This window comes from Quercus suber, unplaced genomic scaffold, assembly GCF_002906115.3.
Source record: "Quercus suber isolate HL8 unplaced genomic scaffold, Cork oak 2.0 scaffold_252, whole genome shotgun sequence".
Lineage (NCBI taxonomy): Eukaryota > Viridiplantae > Streptophyta > Magnoliopsida > Fagales > Fagaceae > Quercus > Quercus suber.
The window spans coordinates 731024-757377 of NW_027069708.1; the positions used below are offsets into that span (position 1 = coordinate 731024).

A 26354-nucleotide genomic window follows, 5' to 3' on the forward strand; every position below is an offset into this window, starting at 1 on the left:
TCCTCACAATAAATATTCTAATTTTCCACAAAATTTAAATGTGGAAAAACACCCAATCCCCATTTGAAGAGCTAGAGAGAGGCCTAAAACACTAGAGCTAAAACCTTTTCATTCTCTTTACCTTTCCCCTCTCATCATTGCCAAATTCTGTGAGAGGAGATTAAATCCATTACACACAAAAGAAACCTTCAGAGTTCCTCGAAATCATTGAAGCAATCCCAAATCTCCAAGATGCCTTGGAGTGATCAAAGATACTTGATTGTGTGATTGGCAACAACTTGCAAATTTGAATGCTAGAGTAGAGAAAGGACTTTGAAGTCGGTTGCTCCCAGGAATTTAGAGGGCTTAAGTACAACTTTGCTACATTACTTGAAGGTTTTGTGAGTAATTGTAGTGCAACTATCTATTATAGTGGATCATTTCGACAGTAAGTTATGGAGAGATTTTTATGCTCGGTACTGGAGTTTTCCTCTTTTATAACACATTTAAGTGTTATCTTTGGGATGATTTTCAATAGGTTGTTCATTTACATGTTTTTACGTACTTAAGTTATCATCCATGTTTAGTTTAATTGGTTAATCCTTTTATTTGGACTAAATTGTTAGATTAGCCTAAAACTGTAATTAATTTGGGGTCTAAGTCATTAATGATAGTGGCATTTGATTGTTCTCAACGGCAATGCTCTATATAACGCCTAGGAGAGTGCATTTAGTTTCATGATAACGTCTTTCCCTTGTATATCTGTAGTGAATTGATTTGGTACACATGGCAGTTTGGTTGGACTGGCTACATGGCGTTTTTTTTTTTTTTTTTTTGACCATTTCAAAATCTGCCAATTACTGAATTTGTGGTAAACTTTGAATGGATGCCTTTTTTTTTTTTTTTTTTTTTTCCCTTAAAAAAAAAAAAAAAAAGAAAAAAAAAAAGCCATGTCAACACATGCGAATCACTAAATTGAAGTGGTAAACTTCAAAAGGGATGTATATGTCTCCAAAAACTTGAATACTGATCAATTTGTTCTTTATTTAGAACATTTATTAACTGCTATGATAAGATTTGTTCTCCATTTGATATTCACCAACAAAATGGTAATGGTCTAGATGCTGTCCAAATGCTAATTTTGTCATTGACACCTTATATACGATATAAGCCCCTCCCTTAGAGCTTAGACAACTGATGAAGGACAACCTAGCTCCACCTAGATTTGTCCTACGTAGACCTTAGGCTTCCCACCTAAGGTGTTTGGATTCACCACTAAACAAACACAATGTAATCTTGCAAATAATCTCAAAAATAATAATTATAGTTTGTAAAATACAAAAAAAAAAAAAATTAAATAAATAAAATCATCTAGAGCTTTATATACAACTTCCAGGAATCACAATGATAAGGATAAACTCTCCTAAACAAATCCTAAACAATCTCAAATACTAATTTGATAATCCTAACAATCTCAGATACTAATCCAATATTAAAGATAAACACAAATAAAGATAACATAAATGATAAAGATAATCTCCATAAATATGCTATCATGTGGTGTTTGCACCAACAACCCAGCAGCACTACCAAATTATACTATGCTACAGGACCCTGATGGCTGCTTCTCTTCCCTTTATGATCTGCAATTTCTAGTTTCTAAGCTGAGGTAGCTCCATCTTCAGAGAAAAGCAGGACCAACGTCACATAATTCGATTTATGTTACATTATAACTAATCCTGCACAATTCATACAGAAAATATGAGTGTAAAACCCAAAAGATACTATAAATAACAATGGGCATAAAACTAATATCAAGCAGCTCTAGGTTTTGTCCAAAATTGAACAACCACAGGACTCAAGAAGTAGATCATAATTTTAACTACATCAAGTGGATGAAGACACTTTAATATTTTGGCTTTGTGGTTGCAGCAACTGCAAATAGAAAGGCATAATGCTGATCTGATTTTATATAGTAACTAATGTGGACCTTCAGAAAACCTCCATGTCCATAGAATTAACCAGCACTCCATCGTCTTCCCAATGTACTTCCTTGGCGTTTGGATCTTTTCCAATGAATGCAAGAGGCACATCTAATAGCGGTGGGCTCTGCAAACAACCAAGTGGATAATCAAGACTTCTGAAAGATTTATTTCTATTAATTCCTGAGTAGGCTTTCAAAATTACTATCAACATTTCTAAAAATCAATTTCCAAAATTTTCTGTTGATTAGAAATGTACTACTACTACCGTGCAGCGGATCAAGGGCCAATTAATTCCACGGAAAAAAGGGTGTCCTTTGATTTCATTGGCACCAGTATTCGATCCTAAACGGTTGACAGGGTCTCTCTGCAACAATGCATTAATCAACTGTCTGGCTGCAAGACTTACCTGGAACATCAAGGAAGTAAGATCAGCTAATGCATAACAGCTGAGATTTCCAAGTTAACTGACTGAATGATTCATGCCTCATAAATTCAATTGTTAAAGAAGCTCATTTGCAAGTCATTTCCAGGATACATTTTAATGCATAAAAAAATTTAACACATTAAAAGAAACAGTAGGCTATGTTTAGTGATCAAGAATGTGGAACCTAGAAATCATACACCTCTAATTACTGGTCTTGTGACTAACCGATGTTGTTAAGTATATCATGGACAACAACAGTCCACTCCTTTGTGCATGGCTTCCATTGTTCTTTGAGATGTTTATTTTCAAAAAAATTAAATGATGGACAATTTTTGTTACTTCCTTTACAATTTTAACGAAGAGCAGTCCCATATTTCAGTATAAATCATATTTCTCCAGAACATGTTTTCCACTTAAAGGAAATGGCACCTTAAATCACCTCTTTTAGGATGAAAATATATTGAAATAAATTACAAGTTTTTAATTTAACTGTATTTACAGTGAGATGAACTTCAAACAAATTTTTTCTATAGCAGCCAAAGTCAAGGAGATTAGTTGGAGTTTGAGGTGACTAGCAGCTTCAACAAATTGTAGAGCAATTAGCAGTACCTGTGATTGCAGCGATCTTGGCACCTCTTTGATACTAATTTGAGTTACCAATAGCTTCTGTTTTGCTTTTGCACTATAAGATAGTATAGATTGTAAAAGATTTTTGTTTGTGCTTTCTGGTGTATGCCCTGGTGCTCTTTTCAGTTTTTGCTTGAGGCATTGCCAACAACAATAACAAAGCTAATCTCAAAATTTGGGGTAAGATATGAATCTTCAATAGACTAAATTGGGGTTGACCACATATATACTTATCCATCATTCTATCTTATCCAAATCATACTCTTTTAAGCCTCTTTAATTAGCATGTCATTTTTTTTTCTACTATTAGCAATGTGTTATTTTAGGTTTTCATCTACCTCTTTTTGCATCCCCAACTTGAATCACTCATTCTAACAGGTGCATTAATTGCTTTCTTTTGCACATGACTAAACTACCTGAAGTGACTTTCTCTCGTCTTTCCATAAATAAGATCCATCTCTTTTTTTTTTTTTTTGGTCTAAATAAGATCCATCTCTACCTGTGACTTTCTCTCGTCTTTCCATAAATAAGATCCATCTCTACCTGTAAGTAAATATCTTCTTTTTGTATTCTATCTTTCTTGTATTTCCATTCATGTACCTTTTATGAACATCTTGCTTCTTAATAGCCAGATATGTATTACCATAGAGCACATTGGTCTTATAGTAGTCTTATACAATTTTCTCTTTTACTTAATGAGTATTCTATTACCACAAAATAACTCTGATGTGCTTTTCCATTTCATCCACCCTACTCTTATCCCATGGTTCACATCCTCTCTGAACTCTCCATTCCTATGAATTATTGATCAAAGATATCAATAGCTTTCTCTTTGATATCTATGGATCAACTCCCCAAATCTTTGTTTCTATTTTTACTCCATTCCTCCAAACTTCGAGCTTGACGTTGACTCCACATCTAGCTTTATCAAACTATATTGTTAGAAATAATCACACACCAAGGGATTCCATCTTGAATCGATAAAATAATCTTGCATAACAATGCAAAGAGATATATACTTAATGCTTACTTATTGGGGAAAAAAAAAAAGTTTAGCCTCAAATGGTAGCTCACAACCTTGTCCATACAGATAAATATTGATATTAAAACTCTCACAATTTTCAGAAAAGTCCCCACTCTTTTGACAAAAGGTATTTAGGCTGAAACCAGGTTATCGGGACTTTTTGCAGTAGAAATATGTTAAATATTGTTCTTAAAAATTAAAATGAAAATAGGGTCAAATTTTAACCAAAGGTCAACTTGATGATTATGCAGCAGTACCCACTCAATTGGTCAACATCATCAAACAAAAGCAACTCCAAGTGGACGGTAAAACAAAGATTTTCCTACGCATATGCAAGCTCATTAGAAATTCAACAACTTACAGAAATGCTGCTTGGAAAGGTGAGATCTTTGTGCAAGATATTGGCAAATGTCTTCTGCCTATTCTTTCCCCTGAAAGGTGTACGTCCGTAGAGCATCTCATACAACAAGATACCTGAATTTGAAACAGGAATCACCTAAGGCTTTAATCACATTTTTGCAGTAGAAATATGTTAAATATTGTTCTTAAAAATTAAAATGAAAATAGGGTCAAATTTTAACCAAAGGTCAACTTGATGATTATGCAGCAGTACCCACTCAATTGGTCAACATCATCAAACAAAAGCAACTCCAAGTGGACGGTAAAACAAAGATTTTCCTACGCATATGCAAGCTCATTAGAAATTCAACAACTTACAGAAATGCTGCTTGGAAAGGTGAGATCTTTGTGCAAGATATTGGCAAATGTCTTCTGCCTATTCTTTCCCCTGAAAGGTGTACGTCCGTAGAGCATCTCATACAACAAGATACCTGAATTTGAAACAGGAATCACCTAAGGCTTTAATCACAAAAAGGAAAAAAAAAGAATCCAAATTATTGCGGTGAAGCAGATTAAACAGAAACAATACATTTATTATCAATATAAACAAAGTGAATGAGTTACTTCATATCTCCATGTACCCCTACATCTAGATTCTCAGTCAATAACCTCTTTAAGGCTAGCTTTGGAGTGTAACAGTCCAAAGATGCCTTGATGTTTTAAAAAATAATCAGAACTCTTAAGAGTCCTACATCTCGTGACCCAAGAGCATAATATTATGAGGCATAGGTCCCATATTATGTTCTTATAAAATATTTGAATATCATTTTAAAAATGTAAAAGAAAAAATAATTAAGTTTGAGCATGTGCTTACCAAGAGCCCACCAATCAATGGCGCTACTATGTCCTGCACCTGTAATTATTTCCTGAAATCAAGTATAAGAACATTAAAAAGAAATTAGTGGATAAAATATTTCTAATATTGCTGGTACAATTTTTAGTTATGCAGTTATTTCCTGGTAAACATGATAAGGAATATGTTAACAGTAAGCACCTACATGACTGATTGATGAATATGCAAGTATAAGCAGCTAGCATGTTCTCAAACACGTACATATTTCTTACCAATTATGAAAAGTCCAAACTAAAAATTATTATAAACAGGACATCAAAGCTGAGTTCCATATTGGAATAAATCCAAAAATGGTACTTGGGAACTCACTTATGGAAAATGATTTGATTAACGTAGTTAAAAAAGGTATGGTTCCTACTATTCCTTGTGAGGACAGAAAATTTTATCCTTGATAAACACTTCTGTAATATAGCCTACTGACACTAATTATACTTCTTTTTACTGATTTTAGCATCCTCAAGAATTAACATATCCTGAAAATTTACATTTTCGTTTGCTTTCTTTACTCATCATTAGTTTTGCAGAGGCAGGCCAAGGATGTATGGGGAAGCAATGTAGCTGTTTGTTGCAATAAAAGATCGGGAAGCAGAACAAGAACGTGCAGGACATGGCAGACCCAGGAATTTCAGGAAAGCAATTTCCTTTGCAAATTTGTTGAACACAAAAGAACATTAAGCAGAACAAGGATGTGTATGATGTTCCAGACCCCAGGATTTGCAGGAAAGCAACTTCCTTGGCAATTTTTGCATTCAAAATAATATGAAGTAAATGGATGTCCAGGACATAAAAGTTTATTTGTCAAAAATATTTCTAATGATTCACAGAAAAATACATATTAAACATTCCATAAAAAATTTGGTGAAGAATTTCCCAAAAATTCTAGAATCTGATAGAAACCAAAACTTTTTTTCATTTGATATACCAGACGAAGTACAAGAAGTAGCATGAAATAAATGAAAATTTAGCATGATTAAAGATTCACCGTACAGGAGCAATATATTCTTCAGTTCCAACAAAAGAATTCGACTGTGCGACAGGTTCTGCAAAAAATGTTGGTGGTGGTTGACTCCTGGATCTCCTCCTATTACTGGGTAGGGGATGCTTTATAATCTGCAGTAAGTAGTAGCATGGTCAGTAGTTCACATTTTAAGAATCTAGTAATTATCAAGCAGAACCTGAAGATCATGTCATTCGGAATCTCGGATTCCCAACATTTCAATTTTCATGGTACAAGAAATATTCTAAATGCTTAAGAAGAGAAATTTTCACAACAATTTGGTGCAAGAATGAAAAGACTATAGAGTTGATAATATAGTGACAATATAAAATGATGAGCTGATAGAATCAAGTCTTCAACTAAGGTGGAAATGAACCACAGACTACCACCATTTAATAAATATATAAGATACAGGAATATTTCTTGGATTCAATCATGCAGCCAGTTGAATAGTCAACTGGAAGAGAGGTTTGATTTTCTTTGCATGGTCCTATCCTTTGACAAGAAAAGAGCAGTGGACTGCACTCCTGTGAACTATAACTCTTTGACTAAGTGGATTTTTTTCATCTCTGTTTTAATTTTTGTCTTCTTTTTTGGTTGTCAACTTAAGGTGACTTTGTTGATTCAATGAAGACCATAAACCTATACTAGGAAAGGCAAGAATCACAGGTACAGGTCTGTGAAAATTGAAGCACAAAGTCATCTGACAGGAAAAATTTAACATACTTGTGGTTCACATGATGTCATGAATGATAAATCAAAGTCAGTTAGTACAGCATGCCCATCCTTCTGGAGTAAGATATTTTCAGGCTTCAGGTCACGATAAATTATTCCTGTAAAAAGGCATTGGAAAAGACAAATAATAAGCACACAAACAGAAGTTCAACGTTTATACATCTTAACAGCCTATCTCTGCTAGACTTAGCTGCCAAACTAAACATGAATAAACTAAAGTGATGAAGCAGCAACAATGTATGATACTGGTATGATAAATCCATGCAAGATTTATATAATAAAAAAGAGGAATAAGGACATAATACTTTTATGACATCTTAAGTAATCGTTTCCAGCTTAGCCAAGAAAAAAAGCAATGGTTTCCATTTTCCTAGGAAGCTATCACATATATAAGTTCCCTGTGATTTCCTCCAATCCATTATACAAGTAAATGAAAAACTAATTAATACCGTAAAACCAGAGGAAAGATACTAGAGATTCTCATATGATCTAAATACCTAAACAATGGAGGTACTCCAAGGCAATGACAACTTCTGCTGCATAGAACCTAGAGATGAATAAAAGTTAGCATTGAAATAATAAAAGGTTTGATATATAACAGGTGTACACTTATCAGGATGAGAATAAGATGTTTCAGTACTTTAATTAGAAATGAAGAGAAACCCATAATTAGTCTGTTCTTTACATGACCAGTCTAACAATGATTAAAGTGTACAAGGAATATCTGAAATCATACATTCTAGTTGCACCAACTGAATGATAAATTCTATCTCCACTTCAATAATAGTGGAATTCTGGGACAATCAAAGAGTTTCAACTAGCTAAAATCTGTTCTTCTATATTGTAACTTCTAAGAACGGGAAGGCAACATGTTGCTTTGGCACTAAAATATGTTACAAACACAACCAATGAGTACCTTGCAGAATCCTCTTTAAAAAGTTTCATTGGCTGCTTGTCAAGCAAGGCAAACAATTCTCCTCCAGGGCAAAAGTCTGTTATCAAACAAACGTGTGTAGAGGTCTGAGGAGATAAAGAGACATCAGTATACTCAAATGTATTACAAATCAGTACTATTAACCAACAACGAGAATTCCAAATGGCATCAAATTAAGGGCTACTCCACTAATGGATTAACTTAGATAAAAGAGAAGGATATACAGAAGTCATATCAAGTGTTTTATTCTCAAACAAGAAACTGGAATAATCCAGTAGTAAAGCTAGGACACCCCCTCCCCCCCAACCCCAGCCCCTCCTTTTCTGTATTTCTTGCCAAATACATCTAGACACTATTTTTTGTTATTACTATTGCTTGTCCATTATGTAATTCAGAACTTCTACAAGGGTGATCATATTTGTTAAATACTCCTAATACGAATCCAATACTTGATTGGAAAATTGAAAATAAAATTTTTTAAATCTGGAAACTATAAGAAATAATTATTAGATATTCTTGGATACATATAAAAAAAATCTTAAATACTACAAAACAACCCTTTTCAGTATAGAGAAGAAATATTAGGTAAGTGAGAAAGGTGTGAAACATAGATCTTGGTCGTTGCCTAGTCCACTTGATATGACTGAATGACAAAGCCAGGAGCAGTAGGGATTGAACCTCAACCTTAGCCCTGGCAAAGATAGAAAAAGAGAGACAAGGGCACCGGCTGCCTAGTCTATTCATTTTAGGAATGCTTGTGTGATTATATCAGTTACAGTAGTGTTAGTGTGTTTGTGAGCTTGAACAAAGCCATATAAGTCCACTTGAATCTTACAAGTATTTGATCAGCTCACAGGCTGCAATTCTGATTTCCTTTATCCTCAAATTCATATTATAGAAGCATTCATGCGTCAACTACACATACATGCATGTGTATGCATGCATAAGTAATTGAGCATAGAGATTAAGCCTGTTCTGAAAACTCACCAGTTCCTTTATTTACCATTGTCTAAAGTTAGTAAGATAAAATTAAAATTACAAAATTGAGTAGACCTGAAATGAAGTGTAGAGTGTGGGAAGAAAAGGATGATCTAGTAGAGAAATGATTTCCCTCTCAATGCATGCTCGGTGAACCTGTACAGCACCCACAAAAATATGACCATTAGAAAAATGAGTAAAATGAACTGACTCTTTTGGTAAGACTAAAAAAAATTCCATACCTATGCATGTTCATGTGTATAGCTGATATGCGTGCATGCAGCATATATCAAAATTCCTTTGTAAACATCACCAACAATATGTAGATGCAAAAATTATATAATTGTATTTATAGCAGTATAAAAAATTGATAGCTTAATATCCTTAAGAAAACATGATATTTGATTAGAGTAGGGCATTGTATTAACAAAAAATGTGTTGGCCATGGACCATAGAGGATGAAGTCTTTCAACCCCAGAACTAATAAAGGAATGGTAATCCCATTGATTGATGACTTAGCTTCATTTGGCAAAATAGGGCATCTCAAAACAAGCTTCTTGACAATTAAATCATCAATCTAGGCAAAGTGACTAGTGACAGATAGATTGATTTCACTAAAAATTTAAAAACTTCCAAACATATAAGCATTTTTCTTTCACATACATATTTAAAATGTTTTCAGTTGTGCATATATGCGTCTTTGCATTTATGGGAGTTAATGAAATTCATGAAACTTTCAAATGTAAGAGAAGGCCACAGATTCTAAGCCTTTTTTTCTTGATAAATTACACGCCTACTTGATGGGTCTTGAATTGACGACCTCAACCCCACCTTGCTCTTACAAGGGGAGGAGGTGCTATTTGAGCAAAAAATTCTAAGCCACATAATCATGAAACCAAATACTTTTTTGTAGACTCAATATAAGTCATCAGGATTTATTTGACACCAAAAAAAAAAAAAAAAAAAAACAGTGAAAGGATTTTGAAAGAAATATTCTCTTTTGTTACATTGATTTCAAATAGAAAGGAAATGGGCTAGGTATCTTTAAACAGTCAAATAACAATTCTCTTATATATTCATACCTTGTTACGGTTAAGCATTATTGACTTTTCCATTGCCTTCATAGCATATAGTTCACCTGTGCCTTGCAATTCCACCAAATGAACACTGCAACAAAAACCACAGTAATTTAATCATAAAGAAGAGCAAAGAATCCAATTTTTACTTTAATGCTGTTGATGTTAAGCAAGACCTTTGTGGGACCTGGAGAAAGACAGCAATTTTAAAGCACACAAGTGAATTCTAAAGCACAAGTGAATCACTGAGTGTAAAAGAAGGGAGTAATAAATCAATCTTCTTCAAGATATAAAGATCAGTAGACAACAAATTATTTCAGATCTCATTGGATAGGTGAATGTAGCAGAGATTTCACCAAGGGTTAGGGTTGGCTGACACTGTCCTTAAGTTTTGAACATGACACAAAGGGCTAGGGGCATTACATTTACATATTACATATTTTAGTGTCATAATCTAATTATTTCATCTTTATCTTTGGGTTCAACCTATTTAAGTATAAATATTGATAAAATATCGTTGATCTCAAAAGCTCAAGCTGACAGGAAAAAATGAATTTGATCACTTAGCCATTATTATCTAATATTTTATCAATGCCATATCTTCCCTATCTAGGGTCTTTAAATGAACCCCTTTCTCTCATATCAATCATGCGAGACTAATTAGCAAAAACGGATCTTGAAAACCTTTCAAGATTTATGGGATCCGAATTCCATTTCATTTTTCCTCTTTCCAATCAATGGCATCATCTGGACACACCAAATTTATCCTTCAATTTTTAGGTCTCTAAGAAAGAATTTTCTACTCACGCCATTTGACTTCTTTCTACATGTTAAAATGAAATTGCAAAATAACCTATTTGATAACTTATGAAAACTAATTACAGATTATATTGCACTCATTCCTGTACCCTTCAAGCCCTCGTACTTACCTTAATTCAAGAAGGTATGATATTAACATCTGAAATATTTATCATTTTAGCATGTTTAATGAGTAAAGGGCCCCCAGTAAATATAACACACTTTAAGGTAATTAGAGGTAGGGAAGGAGTGAGGGATGAGGGACACTAGCCATGAAAGGAATATAACATGTTTTAAGGTAAGATGATTACAATTTTTTTTCAGAGACCTGTATTATTTTTATAGAAGGGGATTGGGGAGGGAAAAGAGTCTTCCTTTGTTCCTATGAAAAGTAGGATATGCACAAGCTGTGCCAGTCACCAAGTGTGATGCAAGGAGTGCAAAACCAATTTTATTTTAACTTAGTATAATTTAATTTTAGAATTCAATTATATTTTTACTATTGGTCCATTGGATTTTTTTTCCTAGAGTCAAGATTATTTTCATAATTTAATAATTAAGCTTTGACACAAGTCAATTAGGGTTAGGGTTTAGTCCTAATAGTCCGTATAAGTTCACTATTGTACTCCAATGGAGACAAGCTTATTATAAATGAAATTTCTATTGACTTTTTTTCAATGCCCCAGTACTGATTATAGGCAACCCTAGGTGTTGATTCCGGGGCATTCTATCCCACTTGGTGATGACTCCAAGAGAATCTAGGTGTTGATTCTTAGGTTTATTTGAATTTTTTATTCTTTTTTAATCTCAGTTCCCGTTGAGAATTTTGTGCTGTATCAGTTTTGGTATCAGAACTCATTGTTCTGCATCATATTGACGGATCCATTCAAGCTGTCCAGGATTCTGTTCAGTTCCATCAGCTAAAAATCAAAATAGGTTTGAACACTTGCATACACGCTAAAAAGCATAATGAATAGAAAATATCATTAATGCTGACAAATAAGATTAGAATACACACAAAATTAGACAGGCAATAATTTGGAAGTCGTATCTAATCATGTCACAACAAGTTCTGTGCATGAAGAGAAATCTATGACAATCACATCTGCATTAAAGTCACTGTACCTGCCAGTATCTCCACAACCCAATGGTCTTATGGGCTTAAAATGACGTAGCCCAATTTTTTCACCACGTGCAGTGATCTAAGAAGCACAAAGGGATTGAAGGGAAGGAAGATTGAGATATTAGTAAAGGAGACAGTTGCAAGATGCCAAAATTTACATAACTGGAAAATAAACAGCATAAATGGACTTGAACACATATCAGTATGTAATTATAACTATTCAAAGCCTGCAGATTCTACCGCAGAAACTAAGATAAATGATACACATAAAAAATTATCACTTACATTAGTAAAATTTTAATAAATTACACCTTGTCTAAAAAACTTAAGCTATTAAGTAGAGAGGTCAAACATGGTATAGAGGAAGTAAATAAATTTAATATAATGTTGACTATTTGTCGTTAAGTCACAAAAGTCTTTTCTTTTTTTTTGTTAGGCAACATATTCATGCACCCAAGGGGGATTCAAGCCTCCACATTCACCCACCACCCCCATGCTTATTAGGTAGTGGAGGTGCCAATTGGCCCAAAGGCCACGCATTTGTCACAAATGCTTAAACTACTAAGTGGAGAGGCCAACTAACTTCCCAACTAGTATATAAATCCATATCATATTATACACCTAATCGATGTGGAATCTTTAGCTTTCCCTCTCGAGCAAGATCAAAACTGCATGAGTACCTCAAAATAGAAACGTCTCTCATTATAAGTGGGGCCAAACATGTGTTCATTTGAAGTTAAGTGGCAGGAATAAAGTTGATAGATAACCAATTTGGCACTCTCTAAGAAATGCAACTCCACATAATGGACATATATGGAATCATAACTCAAATCCACACGGTAACCTTGAAGAAAGACTTTGAAATGTATGCTTTTATTCTGTGCTTTGGGGAATATTTTTCTTTTGTTAGTATTTTAGAAGCAATGAGGATTGGAATGTTACTTGAAAAGGTTAACCACAGAAAAGAAATGAAAGCAATATTTAGCTAAACCATACTGTCAAAGTTTGAGAGGCAAAGGAGTTACTGAAAAAAGAATCTCAAAGTCATTACAACTAGTAAAGCAGATTGAAGTCAAATGCATTGTTAAAGTAGATGCTCTGGAAAAATATATTGTGTTACAAATTTATAATGACCTGAATGATATGTATCCAATTTCATGCTTTACCATGGATAAATCAGTAGTTCACCCTTATTAATAATTTTAAAGGTCATTATCCGTTGTTGGTGCTGCCAAGCAGGATCCTCAGTGAGTACTTTTGGATATGGTTTAAACCCTCAGCAGTTTCAGATGGAATCCCACAAAAATAAAACTCCTGGACTTGCAGTTGACACATGAAAGAATAGGTAGCTATATATGCCAGAAATATTGATAATGATAATAATAGTCATGAATGAATAACCACTTAGAGAAGGCTTATAGTCAAATCATCATATCCTTATCCCCAAAAACCTAAAGTTCATTATGCAAGATAAGTTTGAATAGCTAAAAAAATGTGAAAGGTATTAGAGTGTGATACAGTATGATTTTAACTTTTGCAATCTTCACCTTTTGTATTGCTATCCAAGAAGGACTATCCTTTCTGTGAGGCTTTGGAAAGACAGGCCGAGAATGAATTGCCCACAAATCGTCTGGTGTCTAAAAAATTGTAGATTATATTAGTTGTATCAGTTATGAACAAACATATTGATGAAAGAGAACCAGGTTCTCATCATGAAAAAGAGTACAAGGTGTAACAACAACTAAATAGTAAAATTTGCAAGATGGAAATATAAAAAATTATCATGTCTTATCCATCATGACAAAGAGTCATGTAAATTCCCAAATACTTTATTTTTATGAAAGAATTTTTTGCAGGAATTTTTTAATGCATAACAAGTCTAATCAAAACACACACGCACGCGTGTGTGATTGAGAATGAAAATCATAAATATTGAGATGTGCATTTATTGAAAGTGGGATATAAGTGTTAAATTACCGATTGTCCCAAAAGTTTAAATTATTAGGAAATGGTGAATTTAATCACTTAACCATAAGTCTAACACTCCCCCTCATTGGAAATGGTGAATTTAATCACTTAACCATAAGTCTAACACTCTTCCTCACTTGTGGGTCTAAACTTTCCCTTAATAAGTGGGGGCCCAACAAGTGGGAATTTAACATTTTAAATGGGAGGTAGAGTAAAGCCAGGGATCGAACTCAGGATCTTTTGCTTTGATACCATGTTAAATTACCGATTGTTCCAAAGGCTTAAACTATTAGGAAATAGTGAATTTAATCACTTAACCATAAGTCTAATAATAAGGATCTCCAGTGCTTTGTAAATCAAGCTTATTTGAAATATATTGGTTATATCATTTGATAGCAATATAATGAACAAATTTTATCAAAAGATTCACAAGATTCCTATTTGAACTTTGGAGGAATTGAACTGTAAGGTTTGGTGACCATGCAACTTAATATAATCCGCTATCTAAATAAGAAAACCATGCACTGTAGTAAATTGAAGGACAATGTTTTTCTCCAAACCAGTTTGGAGGAATCTCTTTCAACCCAATACATGGCAATTTATAAGATCATCCGCATGTATTATTCAAATGAGTCACATGACTCATTAAAAAAAGTCATGTGACTACTGACTAACCCAGTTTGAAGGTAAACTTTTTCCTAAATTGAAATGTCAACAACTTTTTTATAAAATAAATTAAATTAAATTCTTCAAATCTAATAACATATGCATCAACAATTATCAGTCCGAACATGAATAAAAAAGAGTACCTTACCAAGTTGGCATCAGGAAGTTCTCTGACAGCTTCATCAACAGTTTCTGCAGTGGCTTTGACCTGATTAAAGAGAAACAAACTCAGAAACATGTCAAAAAAAGGGGGAAAATAAAAAGATACCATCCATATCAAAATATAACTTAACCTGCTGAAGATAGAAGATGAACTCAACATGGAGAGAGTTTCTAGAAGTGTTAGATTATCCATACTAACCCCAAATGACTATTACACCAGTGCTATTTAAAAGCCTCAAGCTAGCAGTGACAATCTCTAAATTCTTACTTTTTTAAAATATAATTTTATTATAAGTTATATTTTTCTTTCTACCAAATCTAGAGACACAGGTCACACAAAGTACAATTTAGCTGACTAATGAATAAGGGAAATGTAATTGTGATTGCAGCATTACTTGAATTTTAGACAAATCTCTGCTTAATTATCACTACCATGTAAGATCTTTTTTTTATTGCTTTAGACAATACATTTGATTCGTAAAATGTTTGTAATTGCTTTACATGCATTCATTGTGCGTTATATACATTTCAGGAAGTTTCACCAAAAACTATTGATTGTGCTTTATATCAATTGGGTCTAATACATTCTGAATTTTAGAACATGGGTAGTTTCTAGGACTCTTACCTATAAGTTTAAGAAAAGACCAAATATAACCCTATGATGTCCCTATATGTTAAATTAACCTCTCAATTGAAGTCTCCCCAAGGTGTTATCTCCCTAACAAATGGTATCAAAGCCGATCATTCGAGGGCAAGTGTTCATTAGTAGGTCTCATGAAGTAGAACAAGGAAGAATCCCATTTTAGATCCACCCATGGTTGAGTAAAAGGATTCTACTAAGTGCATGTTTGTGACTCACATAGTTGTGCAAGGAAGACTCAAAGGCTTGCTCCACCCATGGTTGAGTAAAGGGCACTTTATTGGTGATGGTAATGCATGACACTTAGATTGTTAAGAAAAAGGCTAAAGGCTTCCGTTTAAAGGGGAGACTAACCGAAGTTCCACAAGTGACTTGGTATAAGGCTCACACGTGAAAGGGGAGATTTTTGGCTTAAGCTTTTGGGTCAAGTGGTGCCCCTATATATTAAATTAGCCTCTCAAATGAAGTATCCCCAAGGTGTTATTTCCCCCAACACCATGACATATATGAATCCTTTATCACTAGTTAGGTCCATTGTATGTATCTCTTTTTAGCATTCTACTCTATCTAAAGTCATACTCTTTGTCAACATTCTTTATGTTATATTTTTCTTCACTACTTCTACCCATATGCCGCCTTCAGCACTTCTCATTCCAACTTGATTTAGTCTAGTGATTTTCTCACTAGGCCTAAACCATCTTGGGTAGCTATCCCTCATCTTTTTCTCAATAGGTGCCACCATGATTTTCTAATGGACAATTTCATTCTTTTTTCTAACTTTCTTGGTATGTCCATCTACATTAAAATTCTTATTAAGAACACCCATCTCCATAAGATTTTTGTTCTTATGCCCGACATTATGAATGATGAATCATAGCTACTTTCACAGCTCTTATATATAGACGGAGAAAAGATATCAAAAGAAGGAAAAAAAAAAATATATATATATATACACACACACCGACTTAGAACTTTGTTGCTCTGTGTGCTCTGAGAGGCGGTTGCGCAAGGGTTCCACATGATCACTTCCATCTAGTTGGACACCAATGAAGTATTGAAGCTCACCCTACCAAAGTTACATCAGACTCAAATGAAAAAATAGAAAGAGATTTAACATCTGAATTCAATGGTTATTAAATTTGATATTTGATTTAACAAATATCTAGACAATAACCATGTAGTCACCTTTTGGTCGCGCATAGGTTGTAAGTGAAATAAATTCCAGAATTTCTTTCCTGAAAGTCATGAAATCATAACAACTTAGCATGATGGAAATAAAAAACAAAAATAAAAATTAGGTAAAACATTAATTTCCAACGCAATGAATATAAAATAAATTCCAAAGGAATTATAATTTTATGACATGAGAAAGGTTGGCAGTCCTTCCAATCAAGCAAACACCCAGCCAATTCGATTTCTACTCAAATGCTGTAACTTTCCTAGTTTCAAGCGAAATGAAACAATAAAAACAATTAAACCAGATATCAAAAGTATTTACTTACCACTCTTGGTATAATTGATCAACTGCACAGTGATTTCCCTTTGTGCTCTAATGGCATCTCTTATCTTTGAGACAGTTGCTTGATCTGTTTCAGGTCCTTGAAGAAACCTAGAAAATGGGCAAGGAAAAATTGAATGGAACTGGCAGTACTGATCCAAGGTTTTTCAAACAAGTGTAAAATAGAACAAGATAGGAGAGAATAAAAACTCTACCCAAAAAAAAAATGCAATGCTATTTTCATAATATGTTATAAAAATTTACTAAAACTATAAGATTATAGCTATGACAATCGCCATGACATCTAATATAACTCAAAGTTTTTGCTAGTAATACGACATATCTGAAAAGAATATAGACTGAACCTTCAAACTTCAGTCCCCAAGATTTTCACTGCCAAACCAATGAGACATGAATATGGTAGAGGTATCAATATCAGAAAAAAAACATCTGCCTTTAGAATTCTAAAACCATTCTTTGTTGTCAAGAGCCTTGTAGCTTAACTGGCACCTCCTAATGTTTTTAATGGAAGGGTGTGTTTGGATACCGCTTATTGCTGAAAACTAAAAACTGAAAATACTGTAGCAAAATAATTTTTAAATGTGTGAATAGTGCCGTAGGACCCAGTTTTAAAGTTGCTTTTGTTGAAAAAAGTAGTTTATAAGTCCCGTGAACAGTGCACGGGACCCACTAAAACGCAAACGCTAGACGCAAGTAAGTGTTTCATTGCAATCCAAACACTCACGAAATATCCAGGGTTCAAATCCCCCGTCCCCCATTGTTGTAACTAATTATTAAAAAAAAAAAAAAAATTCTTTGTTGAATGAGGTAAACTAGCTACTAAAATATCTTAACAACATCAAAAAGCATTCACACACATCAACTTATCATCTCCCAGGCCTCTAACTTACATATCATCCTTATCTGAAATTTGGACAAAAGTTTTGGAATTGTTATTTAAAAGTGGTCCAGTAAATATAAGCATCTGCTTTAACCAGTTATAGTGAAAACACTTTGAAGTACAACATTAAATGGTACAATCATAGAAAAAGACAAGAGAAGGAATGGACATAAAGATGGAAAAAAAATTACAATCTGTGCAACAAGAATGAGTCCAATTTGAATGCCCCTATAATGGGAGGCAAATGGATACAAGAAATCAAAATAATAACAAAACAAAGATATAAAATACAGTTTTCATACCGACAGTTTCTTCCCAAAATTTCTTCGCGTGTATATTCTGTCAATTCAAGAAAGCTATCAGACGCAAATATCTGCACATGAACGATTATATCACCTTTAGTATCATCTATATCATATATAGTATATATTGTGAAATAGAACCATAACGCTTACATAGAGTACCATGAAGGTTGTATATTGGATATTGATACTATTTAGGATTTAAAAAGTAGATATAACTCTCTCTTGACAAAAATGCTACTATTAATGCCAATATTTAACATTTTATACTGGGCAGTGTTATATGATCACAAGGAGTATGATAGTAAAATGCAGTAAGCTGTGATGACAGCAGTAGACAGGAAAAAAAAAAAAAAAAAACCTGTTTAGAGAAGCATCTTAACATCAATGGAGTACCTCATTGTGTATCTAATATGATGATAGACATGAAAAATGCAGTATATGGTTCAATTAGGATAAAAAATAAATAAATAAATAAGAGATGAGGGGGAATTAGTGCACTGTAGTTGAGTGCATCAGAAGATAAACTACTAAAATTCTGATCTCTTGAGCATTTATCTCAAGGTTTTTCCTAATACAAATAAACAAGTAATTTTCTTTTATCTTACAATTGGGTTATCAGGAAGTCTTGGATCAGAGATCACGAAATTCTTTTCAATGCGTTCCAATGTGGTTGCTAGGTCAATTCCTTGGCGTATATCCCTTTCTCTTTCAGTGCAGTCCCAACTGTCAGTGTGTTCTATATCTTTAGTCATCAAAACCTCTGGTTCAATACTTGGTTTCTGTTCTTGCCTCTCTGCAGAGCTCAGAGACCTCCCTTTAAAACTGTAAGAGAAATTTATGTATGAAATAGAAATCTGGTACTTCTAAAGGGAGTCATAGGTCCTGCTAGGACATTCATAGGCATTAACCAACCTTGAGTTTGATATTTGTGTATAAACAAAAATGCTCAAAATGTTTTTTTTTTTTTTTTACAATATGCAATTAGTATCAACCTTACTATAAAGCAATGGTGACTCAATAAACACTCACCCCATCAAGGAAACGCGACCTGATTTTCTAGATTTTTTGCCTGCTTCCTGGCTTAAACTTGAGCGAGACACATCATCCCTGTAATCTGATTGAGGCGTTTGTCCACCAGGTGTGCTTATATTCTGAATTTCAGCAGATTTTGGCAGAATATAATCAAGGTCAAATTTTTCTTGTTCATCATGTTTGCTGGTAGTGTCACGATTTGTAGCTTGAGTGTGAGATCGTGGATGTTTCACAGTTTGGACAACCTCTGTGATGGAACCTAAAGCCTTCTCCTTCTGACGAGCTGACATGTGAAAATAAGATGATTGAAGCAGTCACAGTCATATCCATCAACAGGGTGAGTACAAATGCTTACCATCATAACGGATTAATGACTTGGGCAAACCATTTGGCCGTAGTGCCTTCTCGTTAATACCTTCTGTGTACTTGCTGACCTCCACCTGCATTCTGTAGAAACAACATTGAAAATCGCACCATAAGATGAGATAAAAACATAATTCACAGAAAACAGAAAACATTCTGCTAAACAATTCATATCATGATTAAAAAGGCCAAAATATATATATATATATATATATTCACTTATGACCATATGTTTTATTATTTCAGGAAATAGTTATGTGGCCCTATGATTTGAAATTACCAAGTCTAGAAAAGCTATAATAATCATTAAGGCATCAATAGTGATAAATTTAGTTAGGGAGCATCCTTGAATTCAGCACTCAAAAGGTTATCTATGACTAAATTCATAAATTTTTAAGCTCATTAAATGCATTGAGTAGTGGAGTGGAGATTTGGGTTTCTAAAGATATGAGGTTCTTTATGACCAAATTGAGGAATAGGCATTTAATGCCTGAGAGGAAGCCTCATTTGAAATAATCATAAGATTCTTATGACAGCATATTAATTGAAGTAACAAGTCTAAAACATCAATTAAACAAAATGGCGCATGAATGGTTATTAAGCATCACGAGATTACATTATAAGGTGATGCATGCACATGTTAACATTTCAAGATATGCATTACATGAATAAGGTTAGATATAGTCATTTTGAATCCAAGACACATGACGAAATACGATTTTTCGACTTATATGAATAAGGTCAGTTAAGCATTCTTCCAACAATAATACATAAATACAGACAAGTTGAAGATTTTTAGACTTAATTGAAGCAGTGTGAGCTCCCTTGAGCCCAAAGTTTCTATCTACATTGAAGCTATAGTTTGCAAAGACCTGTTCACCTGAGATTTCTTGGTCATAGATCTTTATCCTACTCTTTTTCTGGGCAAAGCATTTTCAACACTTAACATTTAGGTGATTTTGGTTCAATGGAGAACACTGATATCAATTAGAAAAAATATCAAAGTTCACTTAAATTGGCTACTCTTCCAACAAAACCAAGAAATGTGCCAAGGCCGGAGCTGAGGCCAAGAAAAGGCACTACAACCTACTGACAAAGCTGCAAAGAGGACAGTCTAATTGTTCACTGATTCTAACATATAAGTCATGCAGGTGTACATGTAGACATTTAACATTGAATCGCATGCATGTGTGTCATGTGTATATATATGTAAGTGTACAAGTACCACAATTGTTAGACTAGAGAAGAGTGTCATACAATAAGGAGAAGGCTGTAACAAATTGTTTTAGAAAACAAGAGAGAGAATTAGTAGGCATTGAAAAGAAAGAAATAGATACCCAATAAATTTGATGGTCTTGCCATGGTCATCCTTGATGGGGGTGATAGTGAGAAGATTCCAGAAAGGGGTGCCATCTTTCTTGTAGTTCAAGAGCCTGCCACAGTAGCTGTTCCCACTTTTAACTGCATCTCGAATCTTGGCCACTTCATTCGGGTCCGTTTCCGGTCCCTGAAGAAATCGGCTGCACCCACAAGTCAAAAACCCCTGTTACGGCCTCATCTTTCACATATCTTCTCACACATTTTTATTAAAGAAGAATACAAAATGACAATAGAGTTTAGCCAACGGCCTAGGTAAACAGTGGATAGAAAAGTTTGAGATCAGGCTCAGGCCTGGTCACATTTATGATGCGTGTATTACAAGAAGCAAAATTCTTTTTACTCACTGCACATTCGCTATACACTCCCTTTGAAATTGTGTTTTCAAAGGGATTGCGTAAGGAATATACAATAGTTAGTTTGTGATAATCATTACTCCCATAATTATATTATCTATGCTAATATTTCGATATATTCTAACGTTCCCTCAAACTTCTTTTTCTCTCTCCTCTTTTGGTGGTAAAAGATAGAACATTCCATCAAACTTAAGGATGAGGGATAACAAAAACATAAGAAAGGTCTTTAATCCCCGTTGAATGAATTAGGAGGGTCCACCGATAAGTACTATGTAGAGTATGGGTACAGAACATCTTTCTTTCTTTTTTTTTTTTGCCCCACCCAAAACTGCATTGAGTGCGTGGATGTGTTTTTGCCTTATAACTCGTTACACATGACTAACTCCCGTATACAGTTTTGGTTGTAACACGTGAGTTTAAGGGTTATCGAAAAATAAAACACTAAGCGTTGTCCCGCATTGGTGCAAAATTAAGTTTAGAAGGGAAGTTTTCAATATAAGAAAGGCCTTTAATGCACATTGAATGAATCAAGAGGATCAACGATAAGTAAGTACTGTGTGAATAATGGACATGTGAAAGTCGAATAATGGGTATGGCACATCGCTAGGACGAAACTAGTACATGAGATGAGGGCTCTTAGTGCATTTGACCATTTGAGAAATGTAAAGGGTATCTTCAAAGTGGAGGCATTTCGTGAAGCCACAATACAACTACATGAAAGCACATGATTGGTATTGAGATGGTGGGTGAGGGTATATGAATACGACTCAACGAGATAAACACAAAAAATAGAACATGTCTATTTCAAAGGATAAACCCTTAAATCCTTGAGGGCTCATTCAATAGAATCAATACACAAGAAAAACTTTAATGAAACCCACCACAAACAGAAGAGAAATACTGTTTAAAATGGTCTAAAGTGCAGGTGACGCATGAGAGCACACGGAGGGCAGCTTTGCGCATATGGTTAATAGGAGCATGTAAGGAATAACATTTATTTGCTTTCAATTTTTAAAATGTAATACCAATGTATTTATTTCTAATTTATTGGGGGAAAAAAGAAAAAAAAGAAAAAAAGAAGAAGACAGGATGAGCTGACATAATGCACTGTTTTAAAAAAGAGAAGTGCAAAAAAAAAAAAAAAAAAAAACACACACACAAATAATATCTTCCTTTAAGAGTAATGATTATCACACTTTTTTTTTTTTTTTTATTGTACTCATCATTCACACACGTGTGATAAGTTATGTGCAACAATACCCCTTTTTATTTTATTTTATTAGAGCATCCGTATCAGATGTGGCAAAAATTATGCCATTTTGCCACACTAAAACCCTACTTTATTATTTTACCACATTATTTTACCACATTCCATTTATCAGATGTTTTATACTACAATTCTATATATTAAAATAATATTTTCTACACATTAAAATAATATAAACAACCTAATAAAATAATATATCTATCCCAATAAATAACAACCACAACAACCAGTTATCAAAAAAAAAAAAAAACAACCACAACAACCACACACACTGCTGCCACCGCCGCCACCGCCGCCGCAGCCACCACCGTGGCAGCCACAATCCATCGGAACAAATCAGAACAACAACAACAACAACAACAACAAAAAAAAAAAACCAAAAACCCATGGGAACTCCCTGATCAACCAAATAACAAACAACTGCACCGGAACTCCCTGATCAACAACAACAAATCGGAACAAACAACAAATCAGAAATCAACAAACAAACTCACAATCGGAAATCAACAACCTCGACCCACAATGCCGCCGACCCAAAACCTTGACCCACAACCCATAGCCCACCAAAACCAAATCGGAAGCCNGAGCAATGATTATCACACTTTTTTTTTTTTAATTGTACTCATCATTCACACACGTGTGATAAGTTATGTGCACAATACCCCTTTTTATTTTATTTTATTAGCATTATGTATATTTTAAACTTCTGTATATATCCAATAAAATTTAACATTTAATTTTATTAATTTTATCCAAACTTATTATTGAAATTATTATTTTTACTATAACAATAGTTTGTGAATTACTTGCTTGACTGTATAAACAGATATTATTATATTATTATTTTTTTTTGAGAATAAACGGCAGAAACAGATATTATTTTTTTAAGTCAAGGATACTAAAATCACTACTATTTTCAAACTATTTTCATCAAAAATACTGCTTAAACGAATTAAAAAAAAAAAAAAGAAATAGAAAAAGGAAAGGAAAGTGAAATGGCGTTAATAGGTCCGATGGCATACCAGTTCCTTCCAATGACCTCCTTAGAAGAATAACCGGTCATACTAAAGAAGCCGGAGCTGGCGTACATGATGGGGCAGTCAGGTTTAGCGGCGTCAGATACAACAAATGTCTGCTGCAAAGTGGACAAAGCCGTCTTCAACTCTTGCGATAACCTTGGGAAATCTCCTGATGCTGATTTAGATGCAGATGCAAATGACCCACGATTCGATTCCTCCGATGTTCTTGTCGATTCCCCTCCTAAAATCAATATTCTTTCTCCTCCTGCTTTTTTGAAACTGCCTTCTCCCACATCTGACTCTGACTTCACCACCAGACCCCATTCTGCTATTCTTTCTGCTATTCCTGCTTCAGCTTTTATGTTTGGTACTATATCCATATCAATATCAATACTACTATTATTATTATTATCTTTCCCATTAGAATTGTGGGGCTCGAATGCCATCCACTTATTTATTTTCACTGCTGCCTCTCTACTAATACTGCTGCTACTACTAGACCCCAGCAAGGAAGTGCTACCCCGATGATCATCCACTGTCTCACTGCTAGTACTCTTCTTACTCTCTGCCGGCTCGAACACCCCAATCGATCTCCGCTCATTTTGTCTACTAGAAGAATTAGATGGTGTTGCTCTCGCTTTCTCCGCCATTTCCTTTCTATCTATACCTACCACAAACAAAATGACCCTCCTTCAATTCTATGCAGTCAGGAACATGGGAAATCATATATATAGAAAAATAATAGAGAGTCCCTGCTACTGAAAACAATTATTGGAACAGATTGAATTGCAAAGTTACAACTCATACACATACTAAAAATGAATATAGAAAGAATGGTTCTGGAAAAAGTATATAGGTCTGTACATACTTACTCTGCAATATAACTAGAATTCGAAGGATTATATATGCTGTGCAAGAGAGAGTCTAATAAATAATTTCACATGTTGCAGAAGATATTTTGAAAGATGCATGAGCGAGGATCTCACTGTTTTTTTGAGATGACTATGTTTTCAAACTTGTAAGCATTGCACTAATTAATTTGCTGCCAAGCTATGATGCCATTGCTGCTCTTCCACGGCATGACATGGCAGAACCATATTACTTGGTAGCTTGTACCAATTCCAACAAGAAACTATATTGTCCTCTTGACTTTAGTTATTGATTTTAGGAAAGAGTCAATATGCTGCAGCAAAGAGAGGAAAACAGATGAGGAAGATAACGTTGAGTTTTCACAACAAATATGCCTTCCCAACTATATTGTGTACCACAAGGAAAATGCTGTCCATCACAACCCTTTGTTTTTTAGATGATGGTTTGTATAGCTGCATTTAGACCGTCCACTTATCTACCCAACCTTTTTTTTTTTTTTTTTGTTATTAATAATAATCCAAAAAGGACACGGTGTAGGTTTTATGAGGCTACAAAATAAGAATGTGGCAGAGATTGAAGATAAATTTCGCCATCACTTTAAATGTGGCTTTATCATTCTTGAAGAAAAGTTGCCTTTATGCAAAGCAGCATAAATAATGAGAGGGACCGCAATTTACCAGTTGAAACTAGCACTCTAAATTTCAAGACTTGGGTAGTAGCTTAGAGTTGGTTTGACTTCCGCTTGTTTTGATAATACTGAAAACTTTTTTATTAAAAGTACGGTAGATAAAGGTAAAAGTTACTGAAATATTATAGAAAGACCCATAAATAGTATAAAAAAATGCAGTGAGACCTATAAATAGTAACAAAAATTAACTGAATAATAAAATAAATTGACAAAAATAATATTTTCCGTTTGGGAATAGCTTATTTAGCTAAAACTGAAAATTTTTTACTGAAAATATTATAGATAAAACTAAAAGATAGCTGAAATAGTATAGTAAGACCCATAAATAGTATCAAAAAGTGCAGTGGGCCATGAACAGTAGCAAAAATAAGCTGAATAGTTAAAAAAACTTACTTAAGACATGCCAAACGCACACTTAATCGTACAAATGCACTCAAGGGTGGAACTACTCATTAAAATTAAAATTACCCTTAAATTTATGAACAACTCCCCCCAAATAGTTAAAATCTTCAAAAACATATGGATGACTCTTCTAAATTTTTCACATAATTCCCATGTAGCATGTGTTTGGTAAAAATTAAAAAGTCAGCTTATTTTACTATTCAGCTTATTTTTGTTACTATTCATGGGTCTTACTGCACTTTTTGGTACTATTAATAGGTTTCACTACACTATTTCAGCTAATTTTTACATTTATCTACATTAATATTAGCAAAGAGTTTTCAATTTCAGCAAAATAAGCGGATCCCAAACAGACCCGTAATATTCTTAAATTAGATAAAATTTATATTTTTTTATTACTTTGGCCCTCTCATTCTTGAAATTCTAGTTCCGCCTCTGAATACACTTCTAAACTACAAAACAAGACTTGTTTTATCCACGGTTTGCCAACTTAATGTCTAAACCCAACATCATGTCCCCCTTCCCTCTACCTTCATAAAAAGGGAATAAAAACTTGTATACTTTTAAGAAAAAAAAATGCAAGGGTAGGTTGGCTAGCATATAGGTAATAGGTTTTCTATGTGGTTTCTTTTACAGAGGGTTTTTCATGTGGTGCAGAACTGTGGATTGCTTGTGTTTTCCTTTGATTTTTCCACTTCTCCTTTTATTATTCTGTGTTCCATTATAAGCCATCAACAATTACCATACACTCAAGATTTATAGTGTGGCAGCCCTAAACCAATTTCCCTCCTAATTTTATCTTTTTAACCACATAGACACATACACTAATGGGACTGACGAACTCAACTTATCTGGATGACCTCATCTGAACCAACGAAGCAATATTGACAGACGGACTAACCAGGTGC

The 26354-nt window shown here is 34.0% G+C and overlaps 1 protein-coding gene across 3 annotated transcripts; it reads right to left on the reverse strand.

The window, feature by feature from the left end:
- Nucleotides 1-1337: 1337 nt before the first annotated feature.
- Nucleotides 1338-24708, reverse strand: LOC112003116 (phototropin-2). 3 transcript variants are annotated; one of them, XM_065780957.1, is made up of 24 exons: nucleotides 24473-24706; nucleotides 23490-24153; nucleotides 20805-20987; nucleotides 19460-19551; nucleotides 19102-19387; nucleotides 18678-18894; nucleotides 18070-18140; nucleotides 16871-16977; nucleotides 16554-16603; nucleotides 16330-16434; nucleotides 14715-14774; nucleotides 13480-13569; nucleotides 11935-12011; nucleotides 10018-10102; nucleotides 9011-9091; nucleotides 7940-8043; nucleotides 7521-7570; nucleotides 7015-7121; nucleotides 6279-6401; nucleotides 5253-5304; nucleotides 4757-4869; nucleotides 2230-2370; nucleotides 1970-2088; nucleotides 1338-1718 (listed from the first exon to the last, which is right to left on the reverse strand). In XM_065780957.1, the coding sequence occupies exons 2-23, from the start codon at nucleotides 24134-24136 to the stop codon at nucleotides 1972-1974; spliced, it is 2958 nt and encodes a 985-aa protein (XP_065637029.1). In that variant the 5' UTR covers nucleotides 24137-24153; nucleotides 24473-24706; the 3' UTR covers nucleotides 1338-1718; nucleotides 1970-1971. The 3 variants fall into 3 exon arrangements, with proteins under 3 accessions (XP_065637029.1, XP_065637030.1, XP_065637031.1); XM_065780958.1 differs by lacking the exons at nucleotides 1338-1718; nucleotides 1970-2088; nucleotides 2230-2370 and having other exon boundaries at nucleotides 4716-4869; nucleotides 24359-24707; XM_065780959.1 differs by lacking the exons at nucleotides 1338-1718; nucleotides 1970-2088; nucleotides 2230-2370 and having other exon boundaries at nucleotides 4756-4897; nucleotides 24359-24708.
- Nucleotides 24709-26354: the final 1646 nt, after the last annotated feature.